General features: G+C 41.8%; 1 protein-coding gene across 1 annotated transcript; it reads left to right on the forward strand.

Annotated features, from left to right (window-relative positions):
* Nucleotides 1–6,179: 6,179 nt before the first annotated feature.
* LOC108933304 (interleukin 6 (interferon, beta 2)) lies at nucleotides 6,180–7,749 on the forward strand. The gene is made up of 3 exons (XM_029248033.1): nucleotides 6,180–6,312; nucleotides 6,601–6,744; nucleotides 7,399–7,749. Exons 1-3 carry the CDS (start codon nucleotides 6,199–6,201, stop codon nucleotides 7,588–7,590), a joined length of 450 nt encoding a protein of 149 aa, XP_029103866.1. The 5' UTR covers nucleotides 6,180–6,198; the 3' UTR covers nucleotides 7,591–7,749.
* The last annotated feature ends 3,813 nt before the right edge of the window (nucleotides 7,750–11,562 follow it).

Here is an 11,562-nt window from a genome sequence, read left to right on the forward strand (position 1 = left end):
TATATATGTATATATATTATATATATATGTTCATGCATATACACATAACATTTTTTCCAAGAAACGCACTTCTCAACGCGCTGTCAAACCACATGGGCTCTGCCTTCGATGTCATGGACTCCAGTACTGCATCAGTTCCGAATGTCTCACAGTACAAGAGTGGAACAGAAATTTTGGGAGTCTGCCTGCTGACTTTAAAATACACATATTTGTACTTGTACTTTTAGTAGCAGAAAGTGCAACCCTTTTGTGACGCTATCAAAGCGAGACCACATGTAAAAAAATACAGGTGTTTGACAGAAGTTATTTTTTTAGTGTAGTTTTCCACCAAAGTGACTTACAATTTAGTCATACATACCTACATACATACAATATGCATTTATTACTGTGACAGGTACCACAGCAGGTCCCTTCTTGGCATCTGGAGAGTCACCAGTGGAGTTACAAGTACATGTATGTCCTTAACCGCTTTTCATCTCAGACCTTCATGACATGCATAGGCTTTTTACACAGTTCCTCTAGATTCTCATCTGTGAACAAAGCAGCAGAGGTCTGCTCAGACATCCTCGGCGTCTGGGAGTGTTTACCTTGCAAGGACCTGCAAGTATCTTCGCTCTGCATGGAGAAAATGCTGAGAAAGAGGGCATAAACTTGATTTGCCCATTTGTTCCTTGGAGTAAAGTCTTCAGTTAATGAAAAACAAAACCCATGAAGATAATACAACATTCCCCTGATATCAGCACAGCTTTACAAAATTACTCCAAATTCCATGTGATGGAGAAGAAAGGTTTCAAGCAGTAGAATTAAAGCTCCTCCAACTGCTTTTAGTTTTTTTTTAGTTTCTTCTGGTTGTTGCTCCTGGAGACGGTCATGCTTGGAGCAGGCTGATCAAGCCCTTTCCTGAGCCACGGTCTCCAGCTCCTGGAGGAGGTCCCCAGGCCTTCAAGGAGCAGCTGAGATATATATTCCCTCCGACGGGGTCCGGAGGGACCTGATCAGGGGCCGTTTTTAGGACACGATCGAAGTGCCTCAACTGACTCCTCTCGACCCCAAGGAGCATGGACTCCAGGGCTCTCCTGGATCGCCGAGCTCCTCACCCTGTCACAGAGAGTGAGTCCTGTCATCCCAGGGGGAAACCTCACTTCAGCTACTTGCTCAAAGCTCATGAGCACAGATGAGGTCATCCTTGCCTTCTACATTATCCAGTTGGAACTGAGCATCATCGGCTGTGACTCGCCCAAATTCCAAAGAAAATCTGCAGTCATGATCATCGCAGACCCCTCTCACCGCAGCCATGAGACCTTCCAACCCCTCCGTTCTTGGAAGGGATACAGGGCAACCCGGACTGACTATTCTCCTTAAGCAGTGTCCCTTATCTTCTCCAAAGCACACATCATAATACACTTACATGCTTAAATGAACACCAAGATTCAGTGAGCACCCAGAATAACTGGGCACAAAGATAGGCCAGGAGGGGCACACTCAGAGCTCCTGGAGGAAACCCATGCACGCACAGGGAGAACATGCAAACTCTACACAGACGGAGCTGCAGACGCCTACCATGTCAAATTCTTTGGATGTGCAAACATACTTGGCCATCGGAGGGTTATCTTATGTTACTTTACCTTATCTGTTGTATGCATCTTCTTTAAAAGGGAAAACTGGAGTTTACCACTCTGTGGTTTGCAGCTGCACTGAGGCAACCCTCTCAAACACTGGGAAGAGCTCCAACTGCATGTCCCTCAACTGGGGGCTTGTGAGTATCCCCACACCTAGCCAGGATTACTCACGTGGAAAGACTCCAGGGCAGGAGAGAGAGAGAGCACTCCCAATCAAGAAGTTTGCTTGTGGAGGTGAGACCACCTATATCTAGCCAATACTTTTCTATTTACCGCTTCAGGTCAGGTTCCATCAGAGACTTGACATTCCATGATCCTAAAGCCAATTTCTATGCCATGCCACTCATGCCTGGCTCCAGGAGCGGGTACTGGTGATCATTCTCTGGGAATGACACAATTACTTATCTTATGTGAACTCATGGGAGTCTTTATGAACCACCTTAGTCCATCTTCTCCCTGCAGATCTACCAGGAGCACCAGAGTCTGGAAGAAACAGCTCTGAGGTTCAGTGTGACACACAAGACCCACCACCATGCCAAGGTGAAGAACCATTGATTACTATAATAGCTGAATAATAAAATTGTCATTGAAATTTGATGAAAACTAGTACTTCAAAAAAAGACACTTAGAAAGCTCTTTGCTCAGATCTTTTTATTTTTATCAGTTTCATTGACATGGATTACAGGGTTCAGCAAATGAAAAATGAATTGCACAAATGAACCACTGGTGATTCGACAAATATGTATTTTATTCCTTTCCCTGGAAAGGTGGGTGAGAAATTTTGCAAGTGTCTCAAATGAAAGTCATTGCTTCTGCTTTCTTGGGAAGCAGAAAAGTAGCATGCAGACGGAAACGTCTCAGCAATATCAGATTATGAAGTTCTTCAAATCCTCTAGAGCATCTCTAATGCATTAGAAAATTACAGGAGTATGTGAATTGTTATACTGTCACGCTCGAATGTAGCAAAGTTCGTATAATGTTGGTTGGCAAAGAAAACTTATGCCAACATGGTCAGGGCTGCAGTCACACTCAAATCTGTACTGTTACCATGGTGATGCCACTGTGTTGTTCTTTAACTGGTCATGTGACAGCATTTCCTTGTGGAAGAAAAAACATTTATAATTATCAAACATCAGAACTAGTAATGCTTTGTTTCTTCAAAAAGTAAAATGATTAAATCAGTGTGAGTACTGGTATACAGCAGACTAATGTCTCTAACATGAAGGTGTAGGAAACTAGTAAAATGAGGAAGAAACTGAACAGGCATGTCTTAAGATCAGTCTTCATTACCATAAAAATATGCTTCTGCCACCTGTCTCTAGCAATCAAAAGCTGCTGAGTTTCAGGCTTAGTCCTTCATGTTGAGGAATAAATTCCCTATCTCCCTCAGAAATGCTGATTCCTTCCAACATTAAAGAAAGGTTGCAGAATAAATCTCTTCTAGACCCACTTTTCTCCCAATCTTCCAAAAGCACTATAAATTTGTAACACACCATCTGCTACAATCATTTATGTTATTTCCTGTCTCATTTCTATAAGTAGCTACTCGAGTACTGTAATGTGTGCTGGCAAACATAAAGTTATCAAACAAACTGCTTCAATAATGGTGTGTTTATATCTAAACCTCTTCGTCTCTTGTGAAATGGACTTTTGTTCACCCTGAATTGTGCCTTATGTTGGCGTACCTGAAAAGGCATAAAGATGAATGCAGATTATTAAAATTAAATGTGCATATTCCTGAAAAAAAAGCAATGGTTTTAAATAGACATTTTCATTAAACACATAAAATTACATTTTTTGCTCACATTTATTTATTTAGCTCAAAGTTTAACAGTGTAAACCTATCTAGAATGATTTGTTTATAAAGCTGTGTAATTTTTATTAGAGTAATTTAAAAAAGTTCCTTCCTCAAGAGTATTACAGCAGAAAGTGGGATTTGAACCTACAGTGTGACCACCCGCTCCACAGGTGGTGGTTCTGTCTACCAGGGTACTCGCTGAATACGAAGCCACATCATTTGTTAATTTTTTCTATGGTTTTGGTACAACTTTTAAAAAATGTCCCCTGTCTAGTTTGTTACACAAAGAAGTATTTAAAAAAAATATAAAAAATATTTCAGGTATGAGGTACTTTTACATAAGACTCTGGGAAATACTTGAAATATCTTTTCACATAAACGGCCTAACTTAGAATCTAGTGAATGGCCACTGGAGGAAAACTGACTGAGGAAAAAAAAAAAAAAAAAGATAAAATACTTTTGGCTATTTTTACCACGACTCAATGAGAGCATCGTGATGACAAAAGCCATTTTCCCTATGTGTGTCCAAGACTGCCCCGGCACAGTAGCCAGGTGCTGCCCCTGGTTGCAACACTGCAGGGATAGTCCAAACTTACAGCTCCTAGGCAGCACCAGAGCAGCACTTATAGCACCTTAAACTGCTTCTCAGGCTGATCATCAGTTTCACACTGCATCTGGTTACTTTTGTCTGAATAAAATGAAAGTGGCTGGCCTGTAAAATGCGCAAGACTGATGTATAAAACATTCTATGGTTCAAATATTACAAAATGTGAAGAAATACATTGGGATTACAATTTGCTTCAGGTACACAGACCCAAACTTGACGGACCTTACTGGAAATTAAATATAAACTCTTTGCACACCCCAAACCAACATACTGTAATACTACTAGCTCTATAATGTTAGTTTTACTATTTTATAGAGTTATAGTTTCAGTCTTGGTGATCCCCATGCTTTCACTTTTTGGTTAAATTTACCCTCTATTTATTTACCCCTGATTGACTTTAATTATTACAGTCAGTAAATGTGCTGTGCTGTTCAAATGGTGATGAAATAATTTTTAGAATGAACATCTGTCATACAACCTCATTCTTTAATTAATTTATACCAATTAATTTAATATTTAAAAAAAAAACAAATACAAAGAAATATTTAAACAAATGCACTTGTGACAATGTCCTAATATTTTCACTACAACCCAGAAATATATTTGAAATTGAATATTTAAAACTTGCCCAAAAAATAACATATAGCTTGTCATGCATTATATGTTTTATTTTCTTCCCGAAATATTATCCTTTATCGACATACAATTAGCAATGCTTTCTGAGCTAATTCCGGGTGATAGATTTACCAGCAAATCCTGGTATTACAATCTGAGTGAGAAGAGTGATGTACTTTATAGGAACAGCTGCACTGCTAATAATGAATGTCTCTTGAACTCCACTGTCTTTTGTTTCATAGCTTGTTTTATTTCCATTACATTCACTTAATTTTGTGTTTATGAAGAGCCGTTGCCAAGAATAAAGTAATGAAAACAAAACCGAACGGAAACGGATAAATGACTCTCACACATTATCAGAGTTGACCAGGTTAGCGCTGCATTCTGAAGAAATTTGTCACTATTTCCGCTAAACGCTAACACTGATATTAACGCTAAATGACCTAAAACAAGTGAGACCATGAGCACCACTTGCTGCTCCATATCTGCTACACAAACAAACTTTACTGTTTTTGGTACAATTCATATGTTTGTTCATTGTGTCACTAGGTCCACCGAGGAAAAAAAAAAAAAAAAAAAGAAAAACAATTTAAAAGGTGACCTGCAAGAAATAATATATGGTATCATCATTAAAATTTAAAACTAGATGTAACAGAAAAAGTGCATATTTTTTGCTTCTTCCACTGACTATCTAACCTCATAACATATGAGGACAAAAGTGATGATAGTAGCTAAAGAGTGTCAGTTAAAGCTGTCAAGGTACTAAGTGCCAGTAAAACACCCAACCTTGGATAAACTCATCAGCTAAGCCACTAAGTACCATGATTTCGGCAAGTTTGGATTAACTGTCTTAATAATTATAACGTTATTATAAATACTAGATTATGAATTAACTCCTGAACTTGTTATTTTAATGGCTGCATCTTTACCTGAGTGAACTTTTCTACTAGAGTCGCTGAATAGCTGGTAAATAGTTTGATATAATTAAGAGGAGTTTGTGTGACATTTACAAGTGTTGGGGGTGGGTGGATAGTGGGGGAAACCCTCGGCTTTTCGGTGCATAAAAAGGGCCGCGGACAGTCCTCCCAAATCAGCGCGCGCCACCGGCATCACCGCGGTAACCATGCAAAGTAAGTGGAACACCTCGGCCGCGCTCCGCTCGCGCTCTGATTGCTTAATTGGCTTTGGCGCCGGGCTCACGCGCTCTCCCCCCCTCGCCCTCCCCGTCCCCCTCCCCTTCCTTCCAGTGGCCTCTCTCGCGTTACTCCTCTTGTCCGCGCTGGGCGCCCGAGCGACCCCCTGTTTGAGCACCGGCGCTGACATGTCCGAGATATCCGGGGACGAGCTTCCTGAGGTGTCCGGGGACGCGCCGGCCAAGTGGGAGTCGCTGGCGGGAGCGCTCGTGTGCGACGTCGTGAGCCTCCGGGACGCGCACGTAAGGAGGACGGGGCGCCACCGTGACCCGCGCAGTTGCAGCGCAGTATGACTGTTGTCGCGTAACCGAATTAGGGGCAGAAGCGAGGGCGACTCTCTTGTCTTTAACTTTTTATTATTTCATCATGCAGTTTGCTGAGAAGTTCCCGAAAGAAAACATGGAGTCCTTCAAAGACCACAAGGTGCCAGTGCCTCACCTGGTCGTGGAGGACGGCTGTTTCTCCCTCAACTTCAGCAAAGTAAGAAGAGTCAGTGTGAACACGATGATGACGATGATCATCATGACCTCGTCCAAACCTGACGAAACATCTCTGCCCTCTGGCACACGAACCGCTATTAAGTAGATCTAAGAGCAAATATTGCATGTTACAAGTGTGAATATTCCACTATTAAGACTTGACTTGTTTTAACGATGCTCCAAAATGTGCCTGTCTCTGTACCTGAAGTCAGACTCAGTCTGGTTCGTTTTTTTTTTTCCTTCTTCTTCTTCAAATTACTTGTCCGTTCGACTGACCGCGCACGTGCAGAAGAGGTGCCTCCAGCGCGTGGCGGACGGGCTCCAGCGCTACCAGGTGTACCTGGAGTTCGTGGAGAAGGAGTTCCCGCAGCAGAGCCGTGTGCGGGACATCATGAACAAGGCGAGCAGCCTCGTCCACATCATCCGAGAGAAAGTGAGTGCGGTGCGGTGCGGCGCGGTGCGGCCCGTTCCAGAACGTTCTTGTAACGCATGCATGATGCTGGGGACGTACAGACACAAGGGAGGTACAACAAACGTTTTGTGGGAGCCAGAAAAATAAAAAGTAGCGAGACCCAAAGCAGTTATGCAAAACATTGACATTTTTTTTCCTTCTGTGGGGGGAGGACAGTTTGTTCGAGAAGTGGCCTTCACTCGGGCACATACCCTGTATATTAGAAATCTGTATTCCCGCCATGGCCCATCATAGCTTTTCGATTTATTACCATGATACTGTCACTCACTGTGTGTATTTTTATTTGTAATCAACCAGCGGAGTACTTCAGTCATATTTAATATACGGGCAATTTCGGACCGGACCTCTCCTTACATTACGGACAAAGAGGCTAATTATGTTTGAACGCATAAGTACATAATTGATGCACCAATTATGATAATGATTAGCTGTGTACTGTATGTGTATGTACGAACTGTATTACATGCCGTGCAATAATTTCCGGTACGTACGGTCTCTGACTATTATTCGCCTCCTTGCATCGTCTGTCTCCTTCGTACGAGAAAAGAATAAAAATTTATTTATTCGCCTGGCTTCCCAAGATTATAAGAAGTTTGCGCGGTCGTTGTCCCGCAGGAGAAGACGGTGCAGCTGGAGGTGCTGGAGCCCGCTGTGAAGAAGCAGCTGCTCGGCGAACTGCCCAGCAGCTCCAGGTGGAGCCGCAGCATCAGCGTCCACGGCGTCCTGAGCCGCATGAGCGCCTTCGCCGCGGACGCGTTCCGGGCCATCCGCTATATCAACCAGCGGCTGCGGAGAGGGCGGCCCTGACGCGTGCGCGCGCGCACCCGCGCACACACGCGCACGCACCGCCACACACATTATGCGCTGTTTTTCGTGGAGAACTTGGTCACTGCTGTCTCGAATGGAAGCTACGTATTTAATATTTAATATGCAGTTTTTTTTTGTTTTTTTTTTTTCTCAGACCTGGTTTGTAAATGTCTTTAAGCATCAGTCATTTGTATGTTAATGATTTTTGATAAATAATGTGTATTAGCAAATGTTTTTTTAAGGCCGTTTTAATATATTCATGCATAGCATAGGTGACAATGAATGAAACAGCAAATAGCGTTACTGCACTGAATGTATTTTATTTTAGATCATGGATGATAACACAATCCAGGAATATCTGTTATACATGGCTGTATTTATTTATTTATTTAAGAACTGAAAAGCTTATATAAGAATATATATATATTTTTTTTTACAGACAACGGGATCTAGACTATTGCTTTTTGGGTATACACTATTGTAAATGAGTGAAGTGTGTAATTGCTACCTATTATACTTCACTTTTGTGACCTCAAATCCTGAAATAAATTTTACCTTACCAGGTTTTCCAAAACGATGTTCTTATAAAGACTTATTTATTTTGATTTCTAGTTAAGTGTTTTAAGCCTGTATGAATTTTGTACTTGATGATATCACCATCGGCACAATAAACCTTACGACCCAGTTATATTTTTCTGTATCTTTTGCCATCATGCCTGGTACATAAACTAACACAAGAAACAGGGACAAGATATTAAAAAATAATGATACTAAAAGATTTTTTAAAAATTCATCCACTCTCTTGCCTTTTGTAATATTTGTCAACATTTCCCATATACCGTGCATTCAGAAAGTATTCAGATGCATTCACTTTTCTCATGTTGTAGCCTTATGCTAAAATTGTCTAAATTAATTTTTCCCTGTACACTCAATACCCCATAATGACAGTGAAAGCAGGATTTTAAAAATTTTTGCAAATTTATTAAAAATGATAATTGAGAAATCATTAAAGTACATATTAAGACCCTTTGCTATTACACTTGAAATTTAGCTCAGGTGCACACCATTTCTACTGATCATCTTTGAGACATTTCTACACCTTGATTAAAGCCCACTTCTGGTAAATTCAATTGACTGGACATATTTTTGGAAAAGGGGGTGCGGTGGCGCAGTGGGTTGGGCTGCAGTCCTGCTGTCCGGTGGGTCTGGGGTTCGAGTCCCGCTTGGGGTACCTTGCGACGGACTGGCGTCCCGTCCTGGGTGTGTCCCCTCCCCCTCCGGCCTTACGCCCTGTGTTGCCGGGTAGGCTCCGGTTCCCCGTGACCCCGTATGGGACAAGCGGTTCTGAAAATGTGTGTGTGTGTGTGTGTGTGTGTGTGTGTGTGTGTGTGTGTGTGTGTGTGTGTGTGTGTGTGTATTTTTGGAAAGACACACACCTTTCCATACAAGGTCCCACAGCTGACAATGTGTATCACAGCAAAAGCCAAAGAATGAGGTCAAAGGAATTGCTTGCAGAGCTTAGATACAGGATTGTATCGAGGCACAGATTTGGGGAAGGCTACAAAAAATTCTACAGATTTAAGGTTCCCGAGAACACAGTGGCCTCCATAATTCTTAAACAGAAGAAGTCTGGAACAACCATGAATGTTCCTAGAGCTAGCTACCCAACCAAACTGAGCAATCAGGGTAGAAGGGCCTTGGTAAGACAGGTGACCAAGAACCCGATGGTCACTCTGGCTGAGTTCCAGAGATCCTGGGTAGAGATGCGAGAAACTTCCAGAAGCATAACCATGACTGCAACATTCCACCAGTTTGGGCTTTATGACAGAGTGGCTAGATGGAAACCTCAGTGAAAGACACATGAAAGCTCGCTTGGAGTTTGCAAAAGGGTACCTGAAGGACTCTCAGACTGTGAGAAACCAAGATTGTACTGTTCGGCCTCAATTCTAAGCATCATGTTTGGAGGAAACCAGGCACCACTCAACGCCTGCGCAATACCATCCCAACAGTGAAGCATTGTGGTGGCAGCATCATACTGTGGGATTGTTTTTCAATGGCAGGGACTGGGAGACTAGTCAGGGTCAAGGGGAAGGTGAAATGAGCAAAGTACAGAGATATCCTTCATGAAAACGTGCTCGAGAGCGCTCTGGACCTTAAACTGGGCTGAAGGTTTACCTTCCAACAGGCCAATGACCATAAGCACAAAGCAAAGACAACACAAGAGTGGCTTAGGGACCATTCTGTGAATGTCCTTGAATGGCCCAGCCAGAGCCCAGACTTGAACGCATCTCTACAGAGGTCTGAAAACAGCTGTCCAATGTCAGCCCCCATCCAACCCAACAGAGCTTGAGAGGATCTACAGAGAAGAATGGCAGAAAATCCCCAAATCCAGGTGCGCAAAGCTTGTCACGCCGTACCTAAGACGACTCAAAACTTTAATTGCTGCCAAAGGATCTAAATACTTATGTCAATGTGATATTTCACTTTTTTATTTTGAATAAGTTTGCCAAAATTTTTAAAATCCTGTTTTTGCTTTGTCATTATGGGGTATTGAGTGTACATTGATGAGGGAAAAAAAATAAACGATTTTAGCATAAAGCTGCAACATAAAAAAATGTGTAAAAAGTGAAGGAGACTGAATACTTTCTGAATGCACTGTTTACAAAACACAACCTGGCCACTGCCACTCTCACTTCATCAGTCATTGAATAAAAAAGCAAATAAACAACAAGTGCAAAATCAGGGGTCTGGGGACAGCCTGAGCAGAGACAAGATTCCAAAACACCCGTAACCAAACCTACAAAACCAGTTCCCCGTTATCCTTTGAAAGCAGCATCATCTAGGGAAACACCCCAGCATTCATGGAGCATCGAGATATCGATTATAAATTTAACATGCAATGACATAGCTGTTACAAATGTTATATACTGTTCATGACTGGAATAATTAGAAACTTGGAAAAAATATTAGTATTAATTTTCACATGGCACTCTTCTGTAACACTGTCAGGAATTAAAGTCCCAGTGATTTTTTTTTCCCCCTGTATTTTCAGATCTTGAACGATAACCTCAGCAGTCCATGAACACTGGAGATGACAAAGTAGGTGTAACCCACTGTACAAAGAGTAAGCCCACCATGAAACAGTCAGAAGCTCTTCAACATGTACTTGGGTGGTACAGGACTATTTTCTTATAATACTCACAGAAATGTTATGGCACAAAACATAAACATTCCTATGATTCAGCAAAAAAACATATGATACTGCAGCCCAGGACGAACCTTTATATTTCACTGAATTAGTCGTGACCTTTAGCCTGACATTTAGCACTGATGAAATCAAGGCTCTGTATTCATATGAATCAGTGCAAACTCAAGATTGTAAAACAGATGTCTTAGTAATAACTGCTGTGGTAGAGCTAAAATTCACAAGATTTTTGTCTCTCAGGCCAAAGTTCATATGGAAAGTGTTGACTAACGCCCCAGCAAGTCACCTCTCTCCAGCGTTTAAATTTGTCTAAACACACATCCCAATACGCTTTCCTAGAACTCACCATGATTCCACTGAAACCCTCAGTTGTAGAACGTGACAGAATGAGTCGGCTGCAACTTGTTGGTTCTTCTTTGTCTCCAAGAGCTGTAACGTCAAACAACAGGAAACATTGCAGTCCCTTTTTCTACATTACTGCTGTGATGTTTAATCCCTTTTGACTCATCAAACTTCACCATGATTAGCTTAGGGTTTTACACCCCTGCCAACACGTTAAACTGTTAAGAAACCAGCAGTTATCTAATTAAAGATAAAAGCCCTGAGTTGTTCACAAACAAATTTCAATTTTTTCACTTGTTTTGCACAAATCGTTCGCCGTGGTGTTACTGCAATGCAAAATTGTATGAAGTGTGTTATTAAAGGCACAGAGCTGGAAAAAACCTTCTAGAAGAGGCTGAACTAAAAGAGATGCATCACACACAGTA

Source organism: Scleropages formosus, chromosome 23, assembly GCF_900964775.1.
Source record: "Scleropages formosus chromosome 23, fSclFor1.1, whole genome shotgun sequence".
NCBI classification, from domain to species: Eukaryota; Metazoa; Chordata; class Actinopteri; order Osteoglossiformes; family Osteoglossidae; genus Scleropages; species Scleropages formosus.

Coding starts and splice junctions, on each gene's coding strand:
- LOC108933304 (XM_029248033.1), top strand. CDS start 6,199: ATGCAGTTTGCTGAGAAGTTCCCGAAAGAAAACATGGAGTCCTTCAAA. Junction 6,313..6,600: donor TCTCCCTCAACTTCAGCAAA/GTAAGAAGAGTC, acceptor GCGCACGTGCAG/AAGAGGTGCCTCCAGCGCGT. Junction 6,745..7,398: donor TCCACATCATCCGAGAGAAA/GTGAGTGCGGTG, acceptor GTTGTCCCGCAG/GAGAAGACGGTGCAGCTGGA.